This window comes from Schistocerca nitens, chromosome 6 (genome assembly GCF_023898315.1).
Source record: "Schistocerca nitens isolate TAMUIC-IGC-003100 chromosome 6, iqSchNite1.1, whole genome shotgun sequence".
Lineage (NCBI taxonomy): Eukaryota > Metazoa > Arthropoda > Insecta > Orthoptera > Acrididae > Schistocerca > Schistocerca nitens.
The window spans coordinates 455,156,104-455,170,640 of NC_064619.1; the positions used below are offsets into that span (position 1 = coordinate 455,156,104).

At 37.2% G+C, this 14,537-nt stretch overlaps 1 protein-coding gene across 2 annotated transcripts in view; it reads right to left on the reverse strand.

Moving 5' to 3' along the window:
- LOC126263211 (SLIT-ROBO Rho GTPase-activating protein 1-like) overlaps positions 1–14,537 on the reverse strand; it is a 497,324-nt gene that overhangs the window by 41,033 nt on the left and 441,754 nt on the right. For both annotated transcript variants that reach the window (XM_049960278.1, XM_049960279.1), the window contains exons 10-11: positions 14,366–14,471; positions 9,184–9,408 (exon numbers count right to left, since the gene is read on the reverse strand). In XM_049960278.1, coding sequence (XP_049816235.1) covers positions 9,184–9,408; positions 14,366–14,471 — 331 coding nt within the window. The remainder of the gene's footprint in view (positions 1–9,183; positions 9,409–14,365; positions 14,472–14,537) is intronic.

Here is a 14,537-nt window from a genome sequence, read left to right on the forward strand (position 1 = left end):
CCTGTCCATAATGTAGGCTTTTTATGTCAATAAATCCCCTACCTCCTTCCTTTCAGCTTAATGTGAATCTTTCTGTTGCTGAATGTATGTGATGTATTCTATATTGGTGGCATTATGATCGTGTAAGTGTATTGAGTGCTTCTAGGTCTGTGTTACTCCATTTCACTACTCCAAATGAGTAGGTCAATATTGGTATAGCATAGGTATTTATAGCTTTTGTCTTGTTTCTTGCTGTCAATTCTGTTTTCAGTATTTTTGTTAGTCTTTGTCTATATTTTTCTTTTAGTTCTTCTGTAATATTTGTATTATCCATTCCTATTTTTTGTCTGTACCCTAGATATTTATAGGCATCTGTTTTTTCCATTGCTTCTATGCAGTCGCTGTGGTTATCCAATATGTATTCTTCTTGTTTAATGTTTTCCCTTGACTATGCTATTTTTCTTACATTTGACTGTTCCAAAAGCCATATTTACATCATTGCTGAATACTTCTGTTATCTTTAGTAATTGGTTGAGTTGTTGATTTGTTGCTGCCAGTAGTTTTAGATCATCCATGTATAGCAAATGTGTGATTTTGTGTTGGTATGTTCCAGTAATATTGTATCCATAATTTGTATTATTTAGCATGTTGGATAGTGGGTTCAGAGCAAGGCAGAACCAGAAAGGACTTAATGAGTCTCCTTGGTATATTCCACACTTAATCTGTATTGGCTGTGATGTGATATTATTTGAATTTGTTTGGATATTAAGTGTGGTTTTCCAATTTTTCATTACTATGTTTAGGAACTGTATCAATTTAGGATCTACTTTGTATATTTTCAATATTTGTAGTAACCATGAGTGGTGTACACTATCAAAAGCTTTTTGGTAATCTATGTATGTGTAGTGTAGCGACCTTTGTTTAGTTTTAGCTTGATATGTCACCTCTGCATCTATTATCAGCTGCTCTGTACATCCTCGTGCTCCTTTGCAACAGCCTTTTTGTTCTTCATTTATAATTTTGTTCTGTGTTCTATGTGTCATTATTATTATTATTATTATTATTATTAAATTCCAGATCTGCTTGACACATCTTAGTTTTTGTTTCATAATTAAGCTTATTTTATTGGAAAAATAGAATCATGTTTCAGATTTTGTAGAAAAGAAAAATATGAACACAGTCATGGGGAAAGAAACTGCAACAAAACCCTGTAACTGTAATCCAAGTCTGAAGTTTGCAACCAATGAATGATACATACAGCGACAAATTTTGCATAACTTACAGTAAATGCAGTGAAAAAATACAAATATACATCGTGTCCCAGGAGGAATGCTCAATATTCAGAGATATGACAGGAATGAGCGTTTGAAGAAAAAGGTCAACTGAACAAGCACACCTGACGTACTATGAGCCCTTTTCCAATAGAAGAAAGATTAATTTCGTTCATCGTAATCTATTTTTTGGAAATCATGCAATGGTGTCATATTTTATGTAACGAAAAACTGCTCTAGATATATAATTTTTCTTGCTTAGTAGAATGCATTTCAAGAATTTATTGTAATTTTGTAATTTTCAAGTGCATTTGTTTACATAAATAATTTTTGTGATATCTGTGTTTAAAAAAGCTAGATGTGAATCAGTTAATCTTTTGAAATGTTCCTCCTGTATAAAGTAATTATAGTCATTTTTCCATATGTTCAGTTCCTCTTGGAAACTACTCAACATCTAAATCAAAATTGAATATAAACATAATCAATAATGTAACAGTCAGCAGTAGTAAAATAAGCTTTGTAATTGACAACTTAACGTAAATAACATAATTTACAGATTAAATAAAACCTCTGACAGTAAACAAACTCTTTGCAAAACTATACTGTCGTAATATCTCTGTAGCATGTTCAGATTTTAAAAAAAGTTGTGAGTAATGATTTGTATCCGTGTGATATTCTGTGTGAACGAGGAGGCTCAATACTCATTTGCAGACAGACAGAAACGTTATTTGTAACGTTAGCACATTAAAAAAATCCCAAGATTCCAACTTTCTGACTGATAACTTACAAATTCCGTAGCAGAAGAACTGGGCATCTTTTGTGGGGATCCATGAATCGATCCAATTTTGCACTTGTTCAAATGATTGGAAGTGCAGGTCAGCCAGACTGTATGCCACTGATCGAAAAAGATGGTAGTCAGAGAGAGAGCAACATATGGAGAATAAGGTGGGAGGGTTAGGACGTCTCATTTCAACGTTTCCATTTATATTTTGATGGGTTTTGCGACATGGGGTCGAGCACCAACACGCTGAAAAATTACCTTGACATGTCTATCGCTGTATTGTGGTCGTTTGTGTTTCAGTGCTGGCCTCGAATGCATCAAACTGCTTTCGATAATGATGTATTTTAACTGTCTTCATCTGTTTCAGTAGCTACGAAAACGTTCTGTCTTCCACCGCCATGCCGGTCTCTGACATCAAAATCACCGTTCTTAAGTCATTGAAAACATTCTCTGCACGTTCTTCCACAAATAGTTCCCTCACCATTGGTCTTATCCAGCATTTTAAGAGCCACAGCCACAGATTTCTTCACATTAAAGCAGAAAATTAAGACTTCCACAAATGGCAAGAAATGGGTATGTACGTTGATGTATTTGATCGAGAATAACCTTATGATGCAATCACAAATCGACTAATATTTTTATGGGATTTTGTTTACAGATGCCTAAGCTTATTGTATTACACCTATGACCAACCACATGAATCCCACTTGCCGCTACTGCCGTCTTTTGCAAAATTGCGGAAGCTAAGTTGTAGACCTAATATATGAAACAAATGCATTTGAGAAAGAGAATAAATCCTCGAAATACATTGTGTTAAGCATAAAAAATTACATAATTGGCGAGGTTTTTCACTATTTAAATTAAGAATAGATGTATCTGACTGAAGTGTAGATGAACAAATGCTCATAGCCTTTAAGGAATCCATCTTAGATCGATCCCACACTTACTAGACCAGGCTCGTTTAAACTGTGCCCCTGGGGCGCTAGCACCAGTGGTCTCCCGAGGCCACTGCCCCAGGCGAATTCGTATGTTGTTGCAATGGCTGAGCCATATCGTTTAGCTGACCGTGCAGTCTGCCTGCCGCGTCAGCAGGGGTCAAAAGCATTGATCCGACAGAAAGCCGTTAGTCAACAGACATAAGGCTACAGAGATGGATGGTCAACAGCAGCAGCAAAAAAAAAAAAGAGAGAGAAGAAGAAGAAGAAGAAGAAGAAGAAGAAGAGGAGAGCGACACATCCGCACTATTTAAACCCAAGTGAGAAATTAATATCTTTTGTACTGCTGTTGAAATCATACAAAATGTTTAGTATGTCATCAGACCCTCATTTATTTTAAAAAAAGTACTCAACTGAATGGCACTTTAATATCTGTCACAAAGATCAGTTCGAAAATTTGTCGCTTGAACAACTGAAAGAAAACTTCAAGCAGCATTACAGTGAAGTGAGTGTTTCCTATCGTATGACTTTATTATTTATAAACATGATAAATAAAACTATATTTTATAATCAGATATGTCACTTAGCAATGTGCCAGTTATCAAATATCAGATTGTCAGCAACAAGGAACATTTATTTTCAGTTAATTTTTATATTTGGGTTGCATTAAATCGTGTTGCACGGACATAAGAAGAAGTTCAAGGTATGTTATTTTTTGCCACTTTCTGAAAAGCTGTCATAAATGCTCTCTCGGATGGCAAAGTGTCGTTAAAAGTCATTCTTTGTTTTCATGTATGTTTTGATGGATGGGAAAACATACGTTGTTGTTTGATCTTTGTTTTCAATTAATTAAAATGCAAATATTCCAAAAGATAACAATTTATTTTGCTATAAAATTTCAGTCCTTTTTAGCGTGTATGACCACTTTTAAGAGGAACTGGGGCAAAACGCATTTAAAACCAATCTTTTTTTGTTAGTTCTTTATTTCGATTTTAATGAATGAAACAGTTAATTGTTGAAATTATAAAAGTGGTTTAAAAACAGGATTGTGCAAAATTAATTGTTAGGTGTTTTTGCCATGGTGGGAGCAGGAAACAGGTGGGCAAAGAATGCCCGCCAGTTACAAATGCTTGCTGAGCATTGCAAAAGTAGGGAAACCTCTTGCGGCTGGGAATCTCATGAAGAACGGCCTGGTTCACTCAGCAGCTTGTATTTGTCCAACAGACTTCACGGAAAAATTTGAAAAAGCAAACTTCATTTCATTTTCTATCGGTCTTGACGTGTCCATGGACGTTTCGGGCATATCTTAGCTCGTCATATTCATTCAAGGTGTTGACGACAGTCTGTGTGTCACTGAATAATTTCTTGACCTTACACAATTAGAAGACACAACCACAGGGTTTGATATTTTTTTAGCTGTGGGAAATGTGTTCGAGTCAATGGATTTAAAATGGGAACACCTGACCAGTGTAACAACTGATGGAGCCCCTGCGCTACGAGGAATACGCTCAGAATTCCTGGGTTACATAAGGTCAAAAATGACTGAAGTCAGCTGTTCCTTATTCGTGGCAGTCCATTATCTGATACACCAGGAGGCACTTTCTGCAAACTGTCAACATATAAAATGTTATGGAAACAGTTGTTCGAACGGTTAATTGCTTTCGCTCACATGGACTCTCACATTGCCAATTTAAAGAATTTCTGGCTGATATCAAAGCGGAATACCCAGACATCCCCTACCAGAGGTGGAAAACCAGAAGCGAAATACCCAGACATCCCCTACCATGCCGAAGTAAGATGGTTGAGCAGAGGGAAGGTGCTCCATCGATTTCTCCCCTTGAGGGACGAATCAATACGTTTTTGGAAATGAAAGGACGTCCAGAAGAATTACTTCATGATCGTAAGTGGGTGGTGAATTTGGCTTTTTTGAGTGACCTAACTGGTCATTTAAATACTTTGAACATTTCACTCCAAGGCGAAAATCACTCTGTTGTTGATTCAGTGCAGACGATTGAAGCATTTGGGGAAAAAAACTTTGTTTTGTGTGAAAAACAGTTGCGCGATTAGACAAGTGCTAAAGAAGATGTGGATTTTTCAGATTATGTTCAAATCATTTGCAAATTACAAGAAGAGTTTCAAAGCAGATTTTTGGAGATAAGTGTGCTTCAACTGGTGTCAGATACATTTGTTTGCCCGTTTCCTCTTTGGGCAGAGGACGTCTCACAAGTATTTCAACTAGAGCTGATTGACCAGCAGTACGATATCCGTCTGAAGGACCGCTTTCTTATATGTTAAGCTTTGGATCACTTTTACAGCTGTTTTCCACAAGAGAAGTATACTCTTTTGTACAAGCACGCGGCCAAAGTTCTCTCAATGTTTGGTTCCACATATATTTGTGGGCACTTTTTCTCCCTTTTAAAACTTTCTAAAACTAAGAACCATTCACTACTTAGTGATAAAAATCTGACTAATTGTTTGAGCAGTCTCCTGGAATATTGTACCAAACCTAGACAAAATCATTTTCTCGAAAAAGAAAAATGCGTAAAATGTTAATCGTCGTCTTTAAAAACGTTGACTGTATGGATTAAAGGTCTTTACAGCCGTAATTCTATTTTTTATAAGTTTTCAGTCTTGGTCAATTAAAATTATTGCATACAAAATAGCAAATTAAGGATCCGATGTCTAAACTCTGAAAAGGGATACAAACAGCTGCAGCATGAAGTACAACAAAAAATATTTACCTGTAACTACTAGCAGTCAGAATGAGACACTATATCCCTCACGTAAAATTATTTCTAAAAGAGAATATTTATGACACTAGTTCATTTAAGAAATTGATATATCTTTCAGAAGACGCCTACTGTAAATATGTAATTTTGGAAGATGTATGTAAAAACTTTAATTGTATAAATCCAAAATTCAGTATGTAACAATGACAGTAATTGTTTAAAACTATATAAATAGAGGCAATTTTTACACCACCATATATCAAGTCTTAGACCGAATATTGTATCAACAGCATGTAGTCAGACTTTTTAAATTTTGTATATATTGTGCGAAATAAAATCTGTTGTAAACATAAAGCACTTAAACTTATTCAAACTATTACATAAATTCCATGTGACAATGTAGTAACATCTAAACGAACCTACTGCAGCATCAAGAAGCAGTACCCTGGATTACACAAGATATGTATATAATTGGTGGAGAATATGTATTGTAAAACAATGTATACTGAACATGGTTTTTCTTGTGTTAAACAATGAAACACATCCCAAACTTCATCGCAAAAACATTTTCGCCACATTTTATTACAGAACATACTTGGGATGTATAGCACTGTCTCTGAATGTGGCCCCAATACATCAGACACATGCAGTGCTGTATTTTGAAGTGCTGCAAGGAGCACGTCAGACATTTATGACTGGAATAGAAAGAAGTCAGTGATGGAGCACACCTTTGACTTTCAGAACATCAAGCTGCTGTACTGTGCAACCAGTCATGGGGCAGCATTATAAAGGAATCCACAGAAATAAGTGTTCCCAAGAACCTGGTCTTTATGGACAAAGGATTCCAACTGAATGCAGCCTGGAAACCTGCATAAGCAACAATATGACAACAGAAAGTCCAGCACACAAGACGCACCCATAATGCCCAGAGCTTTTCACCAACAGTAAACACTGGGAACTCTACATTCATATATACAGAGGGAGTAGCTCTGACAAATGTTGGCCAAGGATTTATCTGTTATACAAGGAAAGTTTGAAACATCAAATATACTGACCATGAGAGCTGCCCTCTATACTGTGCCTGATCTCTTCTTGTTCAGCTACTCACACGAGGACACATTTTGGGGAATTTCTAGTAAATTGAGAGCCACACTACAATTATATATTGTATTAATTACACCCTCCGTCTCTTTTACTTGTCCTAAACAATTTTGCATGCAGACAACAGCTATAAGCTGTTCTGATATTAAGCACAATGTACTATCAGAAAAGTTTGTCAAGTTTTCTGTTTTCACAGCAACTGCAAACTGTCACAGCATGTACATGGAAAGGATAAGAACTCTGTATTGAATTATATTATTTTTTTGTTCCTTTCTTTTCTTATATATAAGCTATACCTAAACTAAATGAGTTACAGACAGCACCAAAGGTAAATTAATGAGTTGTTTTGTGGCAAGGAAACGTTTTGACACTTTGTTAAATATATGTATGAAACAAAGTAAGAAATATGCTCTTCAATTTATTAATTCATGTATCTTCACAGTTTTGTTTCAAGAAGTGGTAGTGTACAGACGTATGCTTGGAACCATCGTACCAGTACTGTTAAAAATGTGTATTTCAACCGTACATTAAAAGTGTTATAAAAAGTTATTAGAAAAGCAAAATTTACTAGCACGGTTAAGAGGTCAACTTCTATCTGTTCATCATTTCACTCGCTGCTGAGATCCTGCATCAAGAGGTTCGTTGCAGACAAGAAGAATTTACACGGTATTCGGAGGGGCGTTCCTGCATCGACATTGCCACAATCAAGGCTAAATCGAATTAATATGAAGCAGTACATAATGCAAATTATGTTTGACATTGAATGTATTGATATTAAAGGTCTTCTGATATTGGTACCAATTAAAGTTCATCCAGGACTGTGCACAGATTCATAAATTACCTTCAATTTTCTTTCAATTATTCTTTCCAATCAATTTTTCCAATTATTCAAGCAATTATCAATCAATTTCCATTCACATATCTCTATACAACTCCCATAATAGGCAGACACAACAGCCTGATCCACAGCATCTACACCAAGAAACTCCTGAAGATGGAGGCTTGCACAACACACAAGTAGTAGTACCATTGCACAAGTACTACCCTAGTCTCCTACCAGTATTCATTCAATACATGGGAGATCACTCGGCAGATACCTACGCATCAGTGGTTTTGTACCTTCAATATGTCACTCCAACTGAACAATGCCATGCTGGAGCTATGGACATCCACCTATAATGATTGTAAGACCCTCATGAAGCTGATGAAGGACTACATAACTGAAGAACCAATCAGGACACAGCTACATAAAGAGACACTGAAAGTGATGTCACTCTTACAAGGGTTGCCATGGATGTCCAGTGTTAAAACAGTTTGTCACACAATGCTTTACCTTCGATGTGATGCAGACCAAAGCTCCAAAATTGAACTAATAACAACAGATCGGCAATGTTTATTCTGGAAATAGATAAGTTTGTGAAACCAGAAGATAACGTCAAAACATCTTCAAGTAGTAGGGATTGATGGCAAGGTAGAACCTCTCCCAGATGGACCCAACACTAAGCTGCAGCACTGTAAGTGTCAATGACAGCATAAAATACTGCCACAATTAAGTAATATATGTCAAATGTGTTGGCAAACAGGGAAAGCTGCAACTGTGCACAAAAGAAAGAGCAACAATCAATGTGCACCCACTGTGGTGGACCAGACATCGTGAACTGACATGTCTGCGAGGTCTTTCCAGGCCACGAAATCACTAAGGAGGAGATGAAGAAGAAGAAAAAGAAGGAAACAGAGGAGATAGCAAGGTAAGCACGTCACACCCCTTCCAGCAAAGCACACTGGCAAGCCAGCAGTTAACTCGCCTCCCTGTGCTCATCTGAAACACTCCACCAATGGTTGGAGAGAGGAGGGGGAGCAGCCCCACTGCGCGAGGTGAAGGCAGTCAGTGCTGGAACGCCAACAGCCAAAACTTGTCACAATGGTTGAAGGTAATGCAACAACAGAAGACTGTAAGATGTGTAGCATAGAGCTGTTAAGATCGAAGAACTTGTTGATACAGTGAAGAACCTACTATCAGCTCTGAGATAGGAGAAATGTGCCAACCCATGCTGCAATACAAAAGGCACAAAAACACATAATTAGTCCTAGCCAGGGTTTTATTGAAGGTTACCCCTGACCACATGTTGAGACATCCATCCTCTCTCACCACCATGCAAGAGAGCTTTCTGCCCTTGCAAACCTATCAATAAATTGAGTCAAACTAGAACAATGTATGTTAATACAAGGAACCAGAATTCATGATGTGCCCACCCTCTCCCTTCTGGAGAAGGAGTGAAGAATGTAAAATAAAAGCGCACACGCATGGAAAGTCTTAGCATATAACACATAAGTCACTTCACTTGTTAAGAAAAGTGTCAGATAGATCAATAAGCAGAAGTACTCACTTTTCGTCTGGTTCTTTACTAATAAATTTCTCATATACAGGCCCTCCATCAAGTGGAAATATATCCTCATGGTAAAGTATTATGTTTTTGATGAGTTCGTTAACTTGATTCTGGTACTGTACTTGATACTGTTCCTTTTCTTCTGGCACAGGTACCAATGTGGGACCAAAGCAAATTGCCAAATTGTATGGATCCATCATGTTCTCATCACTGAACTCTGAAAGACTATTAGAAAAATAAGGTTAAACACTTATTAAGGCAAAAAATGTATGCTAATTTCAACATTTATTGGCAGAGTAACAAAGTAACAATTCAATGCACAGCAGAGGCACTGAATGGTTGACAGGAACATAAAAATGCCTGAAAATACTGGTAAGTTATTGGATGATATGCCTTCATAGGTAATAGATACATCCACTCAGCCACAACCACAGATACATGAAATATGTACAAAGGTAATGAAAATTTGATGTGGGTCAAGGCACTGAAGCAGAAGTGAAGCCGCCCCCCCCCCCCCCTTCTCTCTCTCTCTCTCTCTCTCTCTCTCTCTCTCTCTCTCTCTCTCTCTCTCTGTGTGTGTGTGTGTGTGTGTGTGTGTGTGTGTGTGTGTGTGTGTGTGTGTGTGAGGGGGGGGGGATTTGGGCTGGGAGATCCTCACTTCCTAGAAACACTGTTTTTACAGGGCATTCAGCATACAAATGAACACAGGGGTGACATGTAGAGGTAACAAGTCATTTAAACAATACCAAATAATTGGAACAGATATTGTGTTGTTACAAATGACAAAATACTACTTACAATACTACTGTAAACAATACTGTTCGCTGACTAAGGTTGGTAATTAGCTGAAACAAGGCGAATAATAGCAGACTTCTTGCAACACCTCCATACCCAAAAGGTACGAAGAACGATTCCTGTTTAATACCAACTCAACAACAACGCTGTTAAGAGACCCAGCACAAGCTTGGATTTTTTTAAGGGTGGGGAAGGAAATCAGCTGTGTCCTTTAAAAGAAACCATCCCAGCATTTGCCTGGAGAAATTCAGTGAAATTGCAAAAAATCTACATATGGGTGGTCTGATGCAGATTTCAACCAGCATCATCCTGAATGCAAGTCCAGTGTACAAACAATTCCACCACTTCACTCTGTCTGGCACCTGTAATCCTCCAGACAAAGTGCCACAGTATACTGTGCATGTATGAGGGTAATCCCAAAAGTAAGGTCTCCTATTTTTTTATAAGTACAGAACTGTTTGTGTGGCAGTTGGTCACACTGTTATGAAGAGTGCACAGTCTTGACTTGGCAGCCGATGAGAATGGAGTTCCCGTTGGATGTTACCGCCAAGTGTGAATTGCGGACAGTTATTCGGTTTTTTAACACAAAGGGTACTGTGCCCATTGAAATCCACCGCCAATTGACAGAAGTGTTTGGTGAGTTGAGCATGGATGTCAAAAATGTTCATAAGTGGTGTAGAGAGCTTGCAGCTGGTCGGACCAAAATTCACGACGAATAAAGGAGCGAGAGACCGTCAATTTCTGAGGAGACAAGTGTTGAAGGCTGAGCAAAGCATGCGTGAAGATCGACGGATGACCCTAGATGATCTCTGCACATTGGTTCCGCTCACAGAATTTTAACGGAAACATTGAACTACCGGAAGGTGTGCGCAAGATGGGTGCCACGCATGCTTACTGAGGACACATGCAGCAACGAGTTGATGCTTCCCGTGCATTTCTTCACCGCCTTGCAGCTGAACAGAACAACTTTCTGGACTAAATTGTCATGGGTGACGAAACCTGGGCATACCACTATACACCAGAGACCAAGCAACAATCACACCAGTTCATAACTTTTTGAACAGCGTGGCGGTGAGCTGGTATGACATGGGCATAGAAAAACTGCCACAGTGTCTACAAAAATGCATTGACAGAAATGGTGATTATGTCGAAAAATAGCTAAATGTTCAAGCTGTAAACTGATGTAAACCATTGTAGAAATAAACAAGTCTATATACTTATAAGAAAATAGGAGACCTTACTTTTGGGATTACCTTCGTAGTATTCAATGTTAACCGCATTTTTGTAACTTTCAACCTACTCCAGCAACTGTTTTGGCAGCTCATTAGTACAAATATTTTTCTGCCTCATTTACTGCCTCAGCAAGGGTGATGCATAGAATGTTACATGCAATTATGAATTTTGCCAGATGACTATGACTATGTTAACCTTATTTCCAAGAACCTGTAGAAGTTTTAGTTTTCAGTTTTAGCACTACACCCAAATTCAAACACATAATCACACTGTACTTGTCACAGATTTACTTTCCTTCATCCAGTCCCCGCAATGGAAATGCTTCTTTGCCACCTACTTCACTGTCTGGTATGAACACCAAGAGAGTGCAGGATGGGACTCGGCAATTTGGATCGAACTATGCGAGTAGATGACCCTTTCAGGTTCCTAGAATATCTCACCTGAGTGGGCAATAGGGAAATATAAAACGGTTTCAAAGGATTTTTGAATAGAGTATGACAAAATTTTAACCAACAGTAGTGTGGCACAGTGGTCAAGTGTTTTGCCTGGCTATAATATGGTTTGTTTTCAATTGTTACTGCTACCTACCCCTCCATTTTATTTTATTCCTTGTAAGGTTAATCTATTAATTATAAAACTTAAATATATTTAAACAGTTCCATTCCTACACGTAAAATTAATGTAATCTATTAATTATAAAACTTAAATATATTTAAACAGTTCCATTCCTACACGTAAAATTAATGTATTCAATTTCATTACAATGACTTTTAAATTAGTTGATTAATTAATATATTTAAACAGAAATTGTTTTAAATAATGCTTTTGTGGTTTCAAGCACTTTATGACTTTTGTAACGCTCAGCACAGTTGTGAACAGTGCCTTGCCACATGTCTGTAGTGATTTTGCATAAGAACTTGACATTTTATTGAAAAATGCAAATTCAACAAGAATTTTCTATCAGTGAAGTGATTAGTGAAAACGTTATAAATACAGCTATTCATGAATATTTAAAACAAATATTCACCAGTGCTCTAACTTACACTTGTTCAGTTTATAAACAAAAAGGGCATGATAACAGACAATCATTCTGCATCTGTGGGTCTTGCAGCAATAGCTATGGGTCAAGCAATTACACACACACACACACACACACACACACACACACACACACACACACACTTGTAACCGATTCCTTATCCAATTACAGACATGAAGGGTAATGATTACAATCTTAATGAGTATTCCTCTCATACTTTGGTGTCATTGGCTGGTTAAGAAGAAAGTCATCAATTTTGCTGGCACTTATCCAAAATGGAGTTCCAACATTAAAATCATGATTCCTTATCTGGGGAGTGGGAGAGGGAAGGTCCCCACTTCAAATTCGGAGGAAAGTAATAGAAGTGGTTGGCACTAAAAAAAAAAAAAAAAAATCAAAACATTTCATTCATCAACTCTGAAACATGGGAAAGATTTCAGGCTACATGAGGCTCTTATGAACAACTGGCAACAATGACAACATTACAACACCAGGCAAAATAGCAATGGCATTCTCATATGTGTCAGAAAAAATTCAGTTTACTGCTAGGGACACTTGGATAAAAAATTTCGAACATGAACATGATATAAGACAGCATAAAATCACCAAATTTGTCAGCAAAACTGATGCTGCAACTTTTGAAGAAACAGTGGAAGCAGCAGAGAAGTTTTGTATACAGATGAACCATATAGTGCCGAACTTCCACCTTGATTATGTAATTAAAGTTAAGCAGACTGGTTGACCTTATGAATCTATGTATAACAGGATACTGGATTACAAAGGTGCTAAGTCACTCTCTCTAAAACCACCCACACTTATAAAGCATAGTACAGTTTAACCATTTCAGGGAAACCATAGCCACTAATTTTTTTGTGTGGAAGAGTCTACCAATAAATTTGATACTCGAACTGTTGGTATCGTCAACAAATTAGAAGAAGAATATAATAATGTTGTTGCTAGTTGGTCCAAGTCAGGAAAACTAACAAATGATCTTTATGCCAAATTTTTGGAAACAACATTAAAACCATATGTTGCTAACAACAAATTCTTTCTATTGGTGGATACGTGCGGAGCCCAAGCAGATCTGACACTGTGTGATGAGACATTCAGCAATGAAGAAGGTGACGTAATGTGTACAATGCAGATCATTCCACTCAAATGCAGTCCTCTTGCTCAATCCTATAATATTTCTATCACCAAGTCAAACACCTAATTAAGAGACTACAAAGCTCTGCCCAAGCAAACACCTAATTAAGATACTACAAAGTTCTGCCCAAGTCAAACACCTAATTAAGGGACTACAATGCGATCCTGAATTGCTAAGACAGTGAGAATTATCAACAGAAGATGCAATAAAATACGAGGTGAGCTCAAAATGTATTGGGATTTCAAGGGTTGTATTAGTCCATGTCACCTGATATTTGATTGTTTCTCATTGTTGTGTTGGTAAACATATCTAAAATGTATCTGTACACTGGTAGCAATATAGGATGTTACGTGTGTTGTCAGTTGTCAAGAAAGGTAGGATGTTACGTGTGTTGTCAGTTGTCAAGAAAGGTACATAAGGTTTGCTTGTGAATAATGATTACTGATTTGTTTTAAAAATGGTTCAGCAAATTTTGCTATAAAAATGGAATAAAATGTAACGAAGTTTTATAAATAATGATTTTCGTGAGTCTGCTATGAATAAAACCATGGTTTACTAGTGGTATAAGCATTTCCAAGGGTTCTAAGAACTTGAAAGAGCCATCAAACACATTCACCCAAATTGGAGAGACCCATCCCACACCCTTTCCTTGTAAGTCAAAGTTAACATCCAACCTTAACTTGCCCTATTTTGTGCCTCCTTCTATGATTCTTTCTCAGTCCCACTTAAAAAGCCTTCTAATACTCTTCTGAGGTTAGTTATCAAATCAGTAATGTTGAGATCCTGCATTTGCAAACAGACTTATTTTTTGTTACCACTTTCTCTGGTTTAACAACAAAAGTCATAGCAACAACAACTTTGGATAAAAATGATGCTATATATTGTGTTGCAAAAATGCTTTATAATTTTCATTCGCGCAGTATTACAAGTTTTTCATATAAGGAAAATTCAGAGAAAGATCTACTTACTGGTTCAGAAATGCAAATAAATATCTCATTACAATAACCACAGATCTCGGAAGGCTCTGGACTAGTTCTCGCATTTTCACAACAAACTCATGTTTAGACTCCAGCTCTGCAACAAATAAGGACAAAGTGTAGTTTGTAATCATATATAAAATAGGTACCAGATCTTATAGTA